Source organism: Octopus sinensis, linkage group LG1 (assembly GCF_006345805.1).
Source record: "Octopus sinensis linkage group LG1, ASM634580v1, whole genome shotgun sequence".
Taxonomy (NCBI): domain Eukaryota; kingdom Metazoa; phylum Mollusca; class Cephalopoda; order Octopoda; family Octopodidae; genus Octopus; species Octopus sinensis.
Window position 1 is genome coordinate 136748048 of NC_042997.1, and position 16859 is coordinate 136764906.

Consider the following 16859-nt stretch of genomic DNA (forward strand, 5'->3'; position numbering starts at 1 on the left):
AAAAAAAAAAGAGTATGTCTTCAAAAGAAGAGCAAGCATGAATTGAAGAAAGGAAGCAGGGGAGAGATAGTGATCTACACTCGTTGCAGCTAATCTTAACAAGACATTATTTTACAATATCTCTATTAGGTTACAAATGCCATATGTTGATTTTCCTTTATTTTATCTCAGTAATATTTCTCATTTACACTAAACACATATTTCAAAAGAAATATCTTTCAAGAACATATGCATAACATTAGTTCCTCAAACTCTAAGTCATTACTATGTAATACTTTGAATACTTTTTGCAAGAGAATTCTTTCTTTTATATATTATATGAAATTTTCAAATTTTATCCAGTTTTACAAGTGCTCTATAATGAAACTCTCAGCCCTTCAGTCAATGACACAGCTTTTCAGCTATAGATAAAATAATATAAATACTCTGTATATTAAAAGTTCTATTTCCCTCGTTTGTATAACCTATCCTATATATTTTTATATATATAAAACTGAGAATGTGTGTCTGTCTGTGTGTTTCCCTAAAACTTGAGAACTACTCAACCAATTTCATTCAAATTTTACACATGCCTTACTTAGGGTCCGGGGAGTGTCATCATTTGAACTTTTTGCCTAGGGCGAGCCCACAGCAATATCATATCTTCTCCACTACGATTCCCTAAAACTTGAGAACTACACGACCAATTCCATTCAAATTTTACACATGCCTTACTTAGGGTCCATGTAGTTTCATGGGCAAAAAAAATGTTCAACTTCTTGCCTAGAGCGAGCCCATAGCAATATCATATCTTCTCCACTATTTCAGTATTACGTGTTAAAAGTGAAACAAAAACGTTTCTCTATTTTATGTCAGATACTTTCGCTTTAACAATAAAAATAATAATAACAATTGAATTATATGTAGTAAGTAATAATTAAAATCAAACTAAAGTATAATATAATCGTAACATAACAAAAGTAAAAATAGCAATTGGTATAAAATTGCATCAATGACTTGAACTTGAATAAGTGGTTTCACATGAATGGGAATAAATTAAAAATAAAATTAGCGTGCAGAAACGGAGTAGTCCAGATGGATAATAAAAAATTAAATTAAAGAAAAGACTATTGTCTATAAAGTATACAATGTAGAGAAAAAAGATTTGAACACATGGAGGAAAGCACCTTCGAAAAGTGTCTTGGTGCGACTATGAAAGGTATCTAATCAGAGGCGGTAAAGTCGCCACAATAGAAGCAAGGTTCGAGTCAACGGAGCGTGCAAGGGAGTACTCGACTTGAACTTGCAAAGTGGAAATATTTTATTTTTAGCTTTATATCTGGGACGTAGGACGTCCCGGAAAAAAAATTTTTAAATCCACACAGAAAGATCAAATACATACATATATTCATATATTCATTTATATCTACAGAACAGATATAAAGTCTGACGTTTAAAAATATAATATATAAATAAATAAACATCATATAATATATATAAATATATAAGAATCAGTGTTGCATACAAAACACAGTAAATTTACGCTTAAAATCATAAAACATTTGGTAAATTAAAAATTTGGGATAATAAAACATATAAAGGACATATTAAAATTATATATATATGATTTATTCTTTATTGTTTTTTTGTAGGGAAGCAAGGATTAGAATCGAAGGGCCGTAGATTCAACATAGCTAAAACCAAAGTCCTAATAAGTAGGAAGGCAGACAAACCACAAATCCCTTCAGGTAGATGGCCCTGTTCTATCTGTAGAAAAGGTGTAGATAGAAACTCTATAAGATGTACCCAGTGTAAGCTATGGACACATAAGTGGTGCAGCAATATCAAAGGAAGGCTAACTGGGAAGATAGTTTTTGTATGTGGCAGATGCTTAGGAGCAATAAACGCTGAAAATGTGCAGAAAACAACTTCTGCCACATTCCAGGGAGAAAAGCTAGAAGTAGTTGATAGATTCTGTTACCTAGGTGACCAAGTTAGTAGCAGGGGTGGGTGCACTGAAAGTGTAGCTGCTAGAATAAGAATAGCCTGGGCAAAGTTCAGAGAGCTCTTACCTCTGCTGGTGACAAAGGGCCTCTTGCTCAGAGTAAAAGGTGGTGGTGGTGATGATGATGAGTTCACCTATGTTGTTATTGTTGCTTTATAGCTCTGCAATGTTGCAGTTGCTTATATGTTTTATAGCTCCACTACGTAAGAAAACAGATCTACTAAAGGTGATGAAAGTCTCAACTCTTTGTACTGCATAAGCATGCACAAAATTTTATCAACTGAATGCAAGATTTCAGATATAGTTTACAGTAGTGAATTGAAGTATATAGAGGAGCCAAGAATAGGTTCAAAACTGTCATTAGCCAGGATACAAATAGAATATGTTTTATATATCGGAGAAAATTCTGGAATAGATCAGAAAGGAGAAGTCAAAGAAAACTAAGCAAGATAGTCTTGAGATATGACAAGTTCTAAGGTGCAATGTTTGTTGACACTGCGCCTAGGAGCAAACTAGCTGATGGGTTTAAGAAAACATTACATAAACAAAATTTAGAATTAAAATAACAGAATGCAGGCAAATCCATTAAATACAAATTAGAATGCCATAAACATTTAAGAACCACCATCCTTCTACATTGATAGCAGAGTTTACAAAACTAACCATATGGGTAAACTGAAAAAGAAGGAATGTGGAATACCATGTGAGGTCATTGACATGAAGTATAGGAATGCTACCAAAACCTATGCAGAAGCTGTTGAATCAAAGGAGCCTCTATGTGGTCACAATCTACTAGAAGTAACAGTACACTACCACCTTACAAAAAAGGTCATGTTTGATTATGTGATCATAAACACACTTTCAGAAAATAAAATAGACATAATGAAATGCCTTTTAATTATAAGTCTACTTGATCAGAGCTGATTTGAAGACTAAACCATGGCACATTGAAGAAACAGACCATAAATTATCTAAAATAATCAAACAATACTTCTCTGAGTACAACAAGAGAGCAGCACCTATATTCGACCAAAATGCCTTGAGAAGACTCAGCAAGCCAAGTGAGATCGTAGTCATGGCCGATGTGTTGCATAACTGGCCCGTTTAAAAGCCCCCTTCAATCGTTGGGCAATATGCCGTGCTTGTGAAGACCTGTTGAACCGAGTGAAATCATAGTTGTGGCCAATGCCAGTGCCGCCTGACTGACACATAAAAACACCGTTCAAGCGTGGCCAATGCCTGTGCTGCCTGACTGACTCCCATACCAGTGGCACGTAAAAGCACTCACTACACTCTCGAAATGGTTGATGTTAAGAAGGGCATCCAGCTGTAGAAACCTAACCACATCAGATTGGAGCCTGGTGCAGCCTCCTGGTTTGCCAGTTCTCACTCAAACTGTCCAACCCATGCCAGCATGGAAAGCAGACATTAAACGATGATGATGATGATGCCATATACAGGACAGATCAGTAATCAACATCAAAATAAAAAAATCTTTTCTGCACACCTACACAATCTAACACACAGGTAAATCACTGAAGCAAAAACTGACTCACATTGAATGCAAAAGTATGTTTGGAGTAACAATTCACACTTCCATCTCCACACTCCATGATAATAATAATTATAATACTAATAACATAGAACTACACAATGGTTAAAATGCAATGGAATACAATGTAATTGTTAGGTGTTGTGGGCAGGGCATTGAACTCATGCTTGCTAGATCAATGGTTTGATTCCTGGACCAGGCAGTGTGTTGTATTCTTAAGCAAAACACTTCATATCACATTGCTCTGTAACCGTTTTCACATCTAACATGTGGCATACTTCTGCAGGTGCACAAGCTATGTTGGTGTAAGAGAGGGAGTGAGCTTATGTAAATACAAACATTTGATCACTACAAGCAGATCATCTATGTGGTTGTTCAAGCAATTGCAGAGCTGCCATCCATTGACTAATGACAGGCAAATTCATAATATATATACTCTTATTCTTTACTCTTTTACTTGTTTCAGTCATTTGACTGCGGCCATGCTGGAGCACCGCCTTTTAGTCGAGCAAATCGAACCGCTAAGTGACGGGGACGTTAACACACCAGCATCGGTTGTCAAGCAATGCTAGGGGGGCAAACACAGACACACACACACATATATATATATATACATACATACGACAGGCTTCTTTCAGTTTCCGTCTACCAAATCCACTCACAAGGCATTGGTCGGCCCGGGGCTATAGCAGAAGACACTTGCCCAAGATGTCACGCAGTGGGACTGAACCCGGAACCATGTGGTTGGTTAGCAAGCTACTTACCACACAGCCACTCCTGCGCCTATGTATAATTTAGAGTAACCCAATAGTGAAGTTGAACATTTTGACTGCCAGTTTAAATCTCAATGAGATTAGACTAGCAGCTGAAATGATTAAACTCACTTTCAGGCAACTTAAATAAAATACTTCAACACTACATAGCTATGTATAGAGTACCCCTATGAATAATGATTTTTCCAGCTTCACAGCTGCAGATACCCTACTTATAAATAAAGGCGGTGAGCTGGCAGACATGTTAGCGCGCCGGGCAAAATTCTTAGCGGTATTTCGTCTGTCGTTACGTTCTGAGTTCAAATTCCACCGAGGTCGACTTTGCCTTTCATCCTTTTGGGGTCGATAAATTAAGTACCAGTTTCTCTCACTGGGGTCGATATAATTGACTTAATCCCTTTGTCTGTCCTTGTTTGTCCCCTCTATGTTTAGCCCCTTGTGGGCAGTAAAGAATTATATAAATAAATGTGTGTACACAATGAATTGTGTGAAAGGGTAGGTGTGTGAACTGAGTCTAACTGGCATGTGATTCCATGATATCTAATAAACTGTAAAAAAATCAAGAAAGAAAAATAGATGGCAATAAAAACAAAAACAACTTGAGCCTCATTGTCAACAATGTTGACAGAGCAATAAAAAGATAGACAACCACTGCAAAATTACATATAACAAGTATGTATATGTGTAACACAAAACGTACAGTTGTTCACATAAATGCATATACACTGTGCTTACCACCAGGAACTTCATTACAGCATTCAAGCCTCCTTCCCACACAATTCAGTGTGCTGGGGCCTAAGAGTATTTATTTCTTGATAGTAAACCTGCACTTACATAGACAAGCATTGTCTATGTAAGTTCACCAGCATAAAATAACACTACCATCTCTGTTACAACACATGAGCATAAGCAATACTTATGCATAACTCTATACATTTCAATGCAAAAAACAGCAAGAAAGGAATCATCATCGTCGTTTAGCGTCCGCTTTCCATGCTAGCATGGGTTGGACGGTTCAACTGGGGTCTGGGAAGCCAGAAGGCTGCACCAGGCCCAGTCTGATCTGGCAATGTTTCTACAGCTGGATGCCCTTCCTAATGCCAACCACTCTGTGAGTGTAGTGGGTGCTTTTTTACGTGCCACCAGCACAGGTGCCAGACGAGTCTGGCAAACAGCCACGAGCGGATGGTGCTTTTTACGTGACACCGTACAACTAGTACAATATAGTGAGGAAATCATTGACAGTTTTATGTTGAAGGACTCTAAGAAACTAACCAATAGATTAATCAGTCTGTGTTTCCTTGGTAGAATGACCCTTTCAAAGTACAATAATATCTTTTAAAGCACTGTATCTCATCGAAGAACATGTGAATCACAGATGTGCATGCACATACATGCATACTTGTTCTAATATAACTATATACTGTGCTAAAATTAAAGCTTCAGTCATTAAAGATTCTCTTAAAGTCTTTATTTTTTTAATGATTTTTAACCAATTTGGGTTAATTATAAAATGAATATTTACTTAACCTGAACAAGACAATCAGATAAGTAAAGGAGTAATCTACTGACTCCCATATTCAAATAGATTTTTCTTTTACATTGAAGAAGAAAAATGACCAATTGTTAATGGCTCCCTAAAAGGGGGAAATAATTTCAAGAAATTAAGAATGGATCTCAAAATTAATTAACATGATTAGAGAAAGTAAAGCCTTATCTTTCCTTGTAAACTAAGGATAGGTAAGGACATGTTTCAATCTATCAGTCCTCATCTGTTTTGTACAGTCTACTCAAATCTTCTTTATCTTCAATTGATAGTGAAGGCGCGTGGCTTAGTGGTTAGAGCATTCGGCTCACGATTGTAAGGTCGTGAGTTCAATTCCCACCGACGCGTTGTGTCCTTGTGTAAGACACTTTATTTCAAATTGCTCCAGTCCACTCAGGTGGCAAAAATGAGTTGTACCTGTATTTCAAAGGGCTGGTCTTGTCACACTCTGTATCACGATGAATCTCCCTGAGAACTATGTTAGGGGTACACGTGTCTCGATTGCTCAGTCACTTGCACATTAGTTTCATGAGCAAGCCGTTCCATTGATCGTATCAGCTGGGACCCTCATCGTCATAACCAATGGAATGCTCTTATCTTCAATTGATAAAGATTTTTATATCTTTATCTTTTATCTGTTTCAGCTATGCTGGGGTATCACCTTCAGGAATTTGGGGATGAATGAAGCAACTTCAGTACTTAGTGTTTTTTTAATCTGGCACTTATTCTATCAGTCTCATTTTGCCGAACTGCTAATTTATGAGGATGTAAACAAACCAACACCAGTTGTCAAGCAGTGGTGGGTGACAAACACAGACACACACACACTTCTAGATATATATATGTATATGTGTGTGTGTTTTTATATATATGTGTGTGTGTGTGTGTTTGTTTATATATTAGCAATAAAATATCTCTGAACGAGGTATAAACAGTAGGTGCAACACATCGTGAAGTATTTTTGCCATACATCAACCTAATATATATATATATATATAGTGAAGTATTTTTGCCACTTAAATGTGGCTAATCCCTAAGGGTGGATGCTACTGTAGCTTGTAGCTCCAGGGGGACACCTCCTCCAGCTGGCTATTGACTGTTAGGGCACAGAAAGTGTGTCAAAAGCCAGCTGGAGGAGGTGTACTCCTGGGGCTACAAGCTACAGTAGCATCCACCCTTAGGGATTAGCCACATTTAAGTGGCAAAAATACTTCACTATATATATATATTAGGTTGATGTATAATTATTGTGGATTTTTTTTCAATATTATTCAACAAAAATAATAACAACATTTAACTAAAACATCTTTAAATGATTATTCCAGAGCATATTCACCATCTACTTAAATTTCTACTTGGAGTTTCGTTTAAATTTTTTGTTGAGTAAAATTTATTGAAAAAAGCCACAATAATTATGCACTAACCTAATACATACACATATATGCAACATGCTTCTTTCAGTTTCCATCTACCAAATCCACTCACAAGGCTTTGGTCAGCCTGAAGCTATTGTAGAAGACACTTGCCCAAGGTGTCATGCAGTGGGACTGAACCCAGAACCATAATGGTTGGGAAGCAAGCTTCTTACCACACAGCCTCATCTACACCTATATTGAAAAATATTTAGGAATAAATTTTGATCTATATACATTCCAGACTTTCTTACACCTAAAAGACTTTTCTGAGCCAGTTCATTACTTTTAACATATTTCAGCTTTTTCAATATGCAACACCCTCACCCAGGCAACCCAACTAGGGTCGATTGAGCTCCAGTTTGTATCCAGTTAGCACTGCCCTTTCCAGGGCTTGCACCTTCTTATCCACAATCACTTTCAGGCAACTTCTGCTGTCTTCATAGCCAACCTGATGGCCTTCCACAGCCATAGAATGGACAAAGTGGACAAATAGTGCTTCTTAAATATTGTTATTGTACTACTTAACAGTTTTGCTTAAACAATAGATTTTCATTGCAGATCAACCAGTTCAGAATGTCAATCAGGCCAGAGTATCAATGCCTAGCTGTGATTTTGTTCCCAAGCCATATCAGGTTTGTCATATTGTTGATCTTGAAATAATTCTAAGTGATATGTTGATGTTTATTTAATTTGCCTCTACACTCTTTCCAACAATTGTTTCCTTGTATCAAATCACAGGAGTTAAGTTTTAGTGTTAATGTATTTTATTCATGAAACATTTAAAAAAATTAACTATAACCAATTATATAGTGAAAGAAAATAATATTGCCAATGACTAATATTATTTTCCGGCAAGACAAGTGAGTCTATCCCAGCCAGCCCACTTATGCATGCCTTTCCTCCCTTGGACACACGAAGGTCTGTTGAGGCAAGTGAAGCCGAAATCGAACCTCATCCGGCGACAGGCACCCATGCCAACCTCCCTTCATTGGACACTAAACTCTGCTTGTGACGACCTGTTGGGGCAAGTGAAATCGAAATCGGAATCGAAATTGGACCAATCCTATGATTGGCACCCGGCAGTTGCCAGGGCTGCTGGACTGACTCCTGTGCAGGTGGCAAGTAAAGAAACACTGTTTTGACCCTGTGCTTGAGGAGATCCATTGAGTCAAGTACACCAACATCAAAAATCAATGGAAACTGCAGTTGTGATCCCTGTGCCGGTGGCACGTAAAAAGCACCCACTACACTCACAGAGTGGTTGGCATTAGGAAGGGCATCCAGCTGTAGAAACACTGCCAGATCAGACTGAAGCCTGGTGCAGCCTTCTGGCTTCCCAGTTCCCCGGTCGAACCGTCCAACCCATGCTAGCATGGAAAACGGACGTTAAATGATGGTGATGATGATGATGATGATGACAGGAAACAAAGACTCATTTAGGTCTTATTCTGACCTCATCAGTGAAGCATAGCCATAACCATACTTACAAAGTAAATATGAAATAATAACTCAGCAAATGTAAAAAATTGTGCATTGATTGGTATGAGAATGCAGAACTATATAGAGAATCAATAATATGTTTTTTGGTTGACATTTTTCTTCCTGGCATCATTATTTCTATTTAGTTATTTTTGTGTTCCCTGTATTAAGTATATTAAGACTTTCTTTTTGTTTTTCATATGTGAAGCATTGCTGACAAATCACAGTACATTATTATTTATGATTATCTGAAATCACATTCTCAGAAAAAGACATTTCTATTTTAAGCTTTATTAACATTTTATTTATTTAATTTAAAATATCAAAATTATTGAATTTAAATTTATATCAAAATTAATCTGTTTCTATAAGAATCATGTGGTTATTTTTCATTGCTCTCTAATAATTCAAAATTAGACAGAAATGTTCATATAATACATGTTTATATTGAATTTTTCAAAAATATCTGATGTAATGGAATATTATTCCTTCTCATATATTGTTTGTCATAAATGCATGGCTGAGTGGTTAGGAAGATTGCTTCTCAATTACAAGGTTCTGGGCTCAGCCCAACAATGCAACACCTCAGATAAATGTTCTCTACCATAGCCTTGAGTTAACCCATGGCTTACCCGTGAAAATGAGTAGGTTAACATTGGGGATGGGGAAGCCTGTCTGATGGAGTGTATTAATAGGTAGTAGGTCTATCCTTATTACAACAATATCACACTGGGTCTGCTTGAAGATTATGTTATACAGGAGCCTGTGGAATACTCGGTCACACTATACAACAAAGAATAGGTAGTTTCATTAATTGGATGGCTTATTTGTCAAAACTACCATGCAACTTGTTTATTCCTTTCTTCACATTTTATTTATTTAATATAGTCTTGTTTCAAACTCCTATTAACATCTCTTCAATGGTTGTTACATGTATTTCACAAAAACAAAATTTCATCTTTAAATTAACAAAAATTAAAATTTGACTGCTTGACTAAGGTGATTTGATGTTAACTAATGTTTCCAATAATTGTATATAGACACTCATTATTAGATGGAATTATAACCCTTTTATGTAAAATTCCATCTCATTACATTTACACATCATCTTTTTACATACAAGTTATTGTAGTCTCTCACAAGACTAATTAACTGACGCGTGTGGAAGTTATAATCTTTTCTTACACCTACAAAACTCTACAGGGCCAGTCCATAACTCTAGTCCATAGTAGATGAGACAAATATCACTTTGAGCAGGATGCTAGTATATCATAGGTAAATTTCTTGGGAGTTTCAATGTGTAACTATAAAATCAAAGTGAACTGAGTTACTTAAACCTTTAGTATTCAGATTATTCTGTCAAATGTTATACCTATTTAGTCACATTGTTTTGAATTAATCAAGGATTATCTTGTAGCTTTGAGAGTTTCACAATGTGATTACTTATTTTTAGAAGGACATTGTAGGGTAGATGTGAGAAGCTGTATCTGGCTGGTTTGAACATAAAGCAGAATATTTTGTCTGGATATGGCCAGTTTGAATACTAAAGGGTTAAGCTGCCAGTATTTTGTTGTTAGATATTTTGTATTGAGTAATATTTAAAAAACTTAATTGACATGGATTATTTGTGTGTCCTAGTGAAATGTTGATCTTTCTATTGTAGGGTATATCAGCAGAAGCCGCCAAAACAGTGCGACAATACAATATTAACCCAGCATTATTCACATTCTACAAGAATCCAGTGTTTATTTACAAAGGACACATGCAATGGCTTTGGGACACAAATGGCAAGAGATATTTAGATTGTTTTGGCGGTATTGTCACAATTAGTGCTGGACACTGCCATCCGTAAGTAATAATATTAATGAGTTTTCTCTTAGCTTCACTGTCAGTAAAACATATATAGCTTGCTATTTTTGTAACTAAGATTGAATTTCAAGCCGTGTAATTTCTAAGCTAAGCAAATTATCCAAATAGGAAGTCAAAACAACTAAAAAGAAAACAAAATCAGATTTAAAATGTATTCAAAATTATATAACAAAACAGGTAAAATAAATACGACATACAGGTGATATATCATCTTCCTAAATTTGAAGTTGTGCAGATTATTAAAAAGAAACTTTTAAAAGACAGCTTTTATATAACTAAAAATAAGAAAACTTTTGTATATCATAATATATACTAGCTGAAATTTAATATATATTATAATATATGTATACTAGATTTGTAGTATACATAGAAGACATAATTTTTTTATTATCTTGAATGTTTGTATCAAAAGGTTTTGAGATGTAGTTTATTAGAATAGTAACTATCTCTTCAGCTCTGCAGCTATTATTTTCGATGAAATTATTATGTATATATAGAGATCTTAGTCTTTCAGGCTGCATGGTGATTCATTTGTGCTGGTACCACAAAAAAAAGCACCCAGTAAACATTGTAAAATAGTTGGTATTACGAAGGATATCCAGCTATAAAAACCATGCCAAAGCAGACATTAGAGCACAATGCAGCCTTTAAACCTGTTGAATCCTGCCGAACTGGCCAACCCATGCCAGCATAGAATATAGACATTAAATGAAGATGATGATGATGACGACGACAATGATGAGGTTTATTACTTAAAATAAATGAGTAAAAAAATAGCTATTATCAATTTAAAATCTAAATATTTGAAGATATTTTCTCTTCATATTACAGTGCTGTTGTGGGAGCTGCAGAAAAACAACTTAATGATCTTTGGCACACCACAAATATCTATTTGCATCCCACATTACATCAATATGCCAGTGAACTAGTTGCCAAATTACCTGGTGACCTAAAGGTAGTGTAATTCTTCAGTAATATTTTTACTTTTTCTCTCTTATTTAATGATATTTATATGAACAGAAGATGCCAAATATTTTTTATTTGTCATGAGAAAATTGAAAACTATTACAACTATTTGGATGCAACTCCTACCTGTCATCACTGATCCTTATTATACCAGCTGACCATCAAGGAAATAAATATCTAAGATGGTTTTTATAGGTAATGTAGTTACATAAAAATAAGAAAATTTCAGTTGCAACATCTACATGGTTATTACATACAAAAATAATGTTTAAGGTTTTGAATCAGATTTATTCTTTCAGAAATTTATATTCACACCTGGAAGATGACAGACAGCTGCATTACAAAGGTTTTTCTCCAGCTTAATCCAATGGGATTAAATGTGGCACTTGTACATAGCTCAATGCCCATATGCCAAAAAATACATGTGATGTGTGTATGTGTGTGCCTAAAATAAAATATATTTTACGAAATATAAGAACACTGAATTCACATAGAAGCCCCAGCCCATCCAAAGTACCTTGGATCGCAGGACAGCCTGCTGTGCTGAGGAGACCTATGGAGTCAAGTACATCAACATCAAAAGATCAAATGGAAATTGTAGTTGTGATACCTGTGTCGGCGACACGTAAAAAGCACCATCCCAACGTGGCCGATGCCAGCGCTGCCTTGACTGGCTTCCGTGCTGGTGGCACGTAAAAAGCACCAATGGATCATAGCCGTTGCCAGCCTCCCCTGGTACCTGTGCCAGTGGAACGTAAAAAGCACCCACTACACTCACAGAGTGGTTGGCGTTAGGAAGGGCATCCAGCTGTAGAAACACTGCCAAATCAGACTGAAGCCTGGTACAGCCCCCTGGCTTCCCAGACCCCCGTCAAACCGTCCAACCCATGCTAGCATGGAAAACGGACGTTAAACGATGATGATGATGATATATATATATATATATATATATATATATATATATATATATATATATATATATATATATATATATATATATATATATTGATGCCTCTGAGAAATCATTTCATACAAATTTTGTGGAAAAAGTTTATACATTCAATTTAGCTATAAAAAGATATAGTCAATAAAGTTGAAGGTAGACCCAAAAATATATACTGAAATTGACTCCTGATCAACCTTTAAAGAATATAATATGGACACAAACAACTGGACGTCCATGGCATCTAACCACAGAACCTGAGAACTCACCTTTCCATGCAGCATCCAGAATTTTAAGACTATCAAACATAATCAATCTTCAAAGAGCAACTAGCAGGGATACACAGGTTACATTCTCCCACCTCACTGCAAAATGGTGAAAGTTTCAAAATTTAGATTAATTGATGTCAAAAATTAAATATTTCTCATTATATAAAGTAGATATCTTGCTTGACAATGAAAATATTGACATTGTTAATAAATATATAGCATGTAAGGCTAATAAATATATAGCATGTAAGGTGGCAAACTGGCAGAAACGTTAGCGCGCCGGGCAAAATGCTTAGCGGTATTTCTTCTGCCGTTACATTCTGAGTTCAAATTCTGCAGAGGTCGACTTTGCCTTTCATCCTTTCGGGGTCAATAAATTAAGTACCAGTTTCGCACTGGAGTTGATGTAATCGACTTAATCCCTTTGTCTGTCCTTGTTTGTCCCCTCTATGTTTAGTGCCTTGTGGGTAATAAAGAAATAAAATATATAGCATGGTCAGATTATAGCAAAATTATATATTTGTATAGGCAGCATATGAAATTTGTTCATTATTTATATTTATTTCAATACTACTTCCTTTTACTGATTTCATTCACTAGGTTGTTGCTGTATTGGGACTCTACAATGTTGTTGGTAAAACAACATAAAACAATGTGGAAGTACAAAATAAATATATCTACAAATAGCTTCTAGTAATAACATGTCAAAGTATTTTGACACAATTCTACACTGACTGGTAGATTTAAAATTCTTAAAACTTAAAAGCTTATTTACACCATTTTGAAATCTTTTCTTCTCATTGGTTTGAAAATTTCAATTGGAGGCTTTGATGGCATCTAATAATGTAGAGAGTGGTTGTTACTTCCCAAAAAGTTGTTTAAAGAACCAAGAGATATTTAACAATAACAGATTAATTAAGCGATGCAATAAGTTCCAACAGAGCAATATTTTCAACATGAAATGATATTCCAAATGGAATGCAAATGTTCTACGAAACTGGCATGAACCACATTCCTTCCCAGAAATTTAAAGATGAGGTCAATTCAGTTGAAGCTATTCAAATTGCCAAACACTGAACTTCTGCCGGGGGGGGGGGGGGGCACAACAATAACAAAAGGATTTGAAAGAATGTTAAAAATAATAACTGTGGGTTAATGAAATAATTTTTATATCAATGATCCATTTGGATATGATACACTTCATCTTTTGCCATCTATTTTCCTATGCTAGTGGATCTCACTATCTCTCCACTTGCAATTCTTTGTCATCAGGCACACATAATAAGAGAGAAAATCAGCCAACTCTAAGAAAATGTGTGTGTTTTGGGAGTGAAAGGAATTAAGGAGCAGAAATTTCATCATACTTTTTATGTAATACAGTTTTTAAACTATCAGGGAATATTTTATAAGTCTTTGCTTTAAAAGCAAATCCATTCAATAACCAAATAAAGAAAATACTTGGCAGAATCTTACACTAAAAATATTTTCAAACACTACTAAAATATAACTTTCCTAGAAACTTAACTGCAATGACAGCATCAAGTTTATCATTATTTTGTTTGACTGTATATTATTTTTCTTTTTCATCTTGTTCTATGATACACCATACTCTCTTTGGAATGCTTACCTTTTTACTTTTTTCATATTCCAGGTTGTTTATTTTACAAACAGTGGTTCAGAAGCCAATGATTTGGCCATGTTCATGGCCCGCATGTACACTGGGACCTTTGAAATCATTGGACTAAGGTGGGTGGTGAACCATTGTCAACAATTCATACCTGAAATTGCTTCACAATTTTCTTGAATATTTTATGCAAGCCTCAGAAACAGATTCAGTTTGGATAAATAGAAAAGATATCTAGAAATTAATTATTCATTCATATGAAATGAACTTATCAATATTTCTTATTGTAAATAGATTGTGGACAGCAGAATTGGTAGAATACTGGATAAAAATTGTGTCTTTTTCATGTTCTGAAATCAAATGTAAGAGTAAGAGGATTGTTGGCATACAGAAAGAAGAAAGCATGAGATATCACTAAACATAGGAGCTACATCAGAGTTGATATGTAAGTTAGAGAGAAGTTCATGGACAGCTTGGTTAGATAGAAACTTTTCATATCAGATATAGTCAAAGACTATATCTGGCATGAAAAGCTTCTGGCTTCCAGTAAAGTTTTCCAGAATAAAAAGGTCACTGGTGAGAATATAGAAAATCCAGTTTCTATTAGATTTAGTTCTACAGCAGTTATATATTGGTGGTCATTGAGGAATGATGGTTCTCAAATCAAAAACTCAGTCCTGTAATAATTCTGTTACAGAACAGAAATGAATGATAGGAGAAGGGGTTAGAATTTTCTCCCTTCAAAATGAATATAAACAAGGTTAGTAGGATTCTTGTGATATCATGCATTTCAGGACTGGCTGGCTGATGCAGTCCTGTACTATAATGTGTCGTATAGGAAATAAAGAGTTAATGAAGTTTACTTTGTAACTTGGAGAAATAAATTGAAGAGCTTGGAGAGAATAGAGCTAGGTATTGTTTGCTTGATTTCAAAATAGATGGGGTGCAGCATGACTGGTTGCTTTGTTTGGTCAGAGCATACAAAAGAATTTTCCCACTTGGTGGCTGTGTATGTTGTAGAGAAAGGAAACTAGTAGAGTGGATAAAAAAGTTTAGAAGGAGATTTGCAGTGTAGCTGGAAGCACAGCAGTCATTGAATTTGAAATCTTTTGCCTGAGGAGTGCTATTTACAGAGCTAATTGATGAGGATTAGTTGAGTATATCTATTATCAAAGACATTCCAGTCATGAACGTCTCATCTGTTTCAAACATAGCATAACCATTATCTGCATTATCAAATCACATTGTTCCATTAAGCTAATGGTGATATGTGATTTGATATGACTTTAGCTGCATATTCTAGCAGGTCTGTTGATCACAAAGAGACTCTCACATTGGCTTATAGTTTGTGCATCAGTAGATGGTGATAGTGACAGTGGCTTGGTTATAGATTTGACTACAGGAAACAGAGAAGGAAACCACTACATATTAGTTGCTGCTAACCACTGCTTTGATTTTTGAAAGTAGCTCAGTTGCTTGCAGGGTCTCCAGTCATGAATTAGAATATAAGTAAATACAAAGTTATGTACCAATTTGATGGTTGATCTCTGCTGGGAAACAGTTTACACTAGTACATACTGACAAATAATAGCATACTCCTATAAATATATGGTTTGTGCTAATGTAAGGAATTGTTGTTGCTGTTTTTGTAATGGGTTGGCAGAATCATTAGAATTTCTAACAAAATTCTATATACATTCTAAATTCAAATTCCACTGAGGTCAGCTTTCCTTTCGTCCTTCCACAGTCAATAAAATAGTTACCAGTCAAGTACTAGAGTTGGGATTGATTCAGCCAGCTGTTCTATTCCCCACAATATCTGATCTTATGACTATGTGATAACTTATTATTATAATTAAGATGGCAAGCTAGTAGAATTGTTAGTACACCAGACAAAATGCCATGGCCAACTTTGTCTTTCATCCTATCAGGGTCAATGGAATAAGTACCATATGAGCCCTAGGATCAATCTAATTGACTAGAACCCACCAAATTTCAGGCCTTGTGCCTGTAGTAGAAAAATTCAATAATTAATCAAACTTGATAGAACCAAGCACAATATTACAAATCTGACAAGCTATCAAGTGAACCTCGACATAGTTGTCCAACCAGCTACAAACGGCAGCCAAAGTTTCCTTCAAATCACACCCTACTGCCTTCAAAATAAGAAGAAAGAAAGAAATGGGAGATTACATTGGACAGTGTGGTGTTTATGTACCACTAAAAGGACAAGGTGGTCATCATTGATAATGAGCCTGCTTGGGAAGTAAGTAACAAAACAAACTTTACATCCAGTGTGTAATTGATGATTCAACAATGCTTATTAAACATAAAATAATTCTTCTCCACTACCTACATGCCTAAATCTAACCTAATATTCTGTCGCTCCCTTCAACAGAAAATTGATTTGTTAATTTAGTGATTTATTGAATTTTGTTT

General features: G+C 35.4%; 1 protein-coding gene across 1 annotated transcript in view; it reads left to right on the forward strand.

Moving 5' to 3' along the window:
* Positions 1 to 16859, forward strand: part of LOC115216892 (alanine--glyoxylate aminotransferase 2, mitochondrial) — a 53235-nt gene that overhangs the window by 25056 nt on the left and 11320 nt on the right. Inside the window, exons 2-5 of the mRNA XM_029786424.2 lie at positions 7829 to 7902; positions 10413 to 10597; positions 11450 to 11573; positions 14448 to 14542. Coding sequence (XP_029642284.1) covers positions 7829 to 7902; positions 10413 to 10597; positions 11450 to 11573; positions 14448 to 14542 — 478 coding nt within the window. The remainder of the gene's footprint in view (positions 1 to 7828; positions 7903 to 10412; positions 10598 to 11449; positions 11574 to 14447; positions 14543 to 16859) is intronic.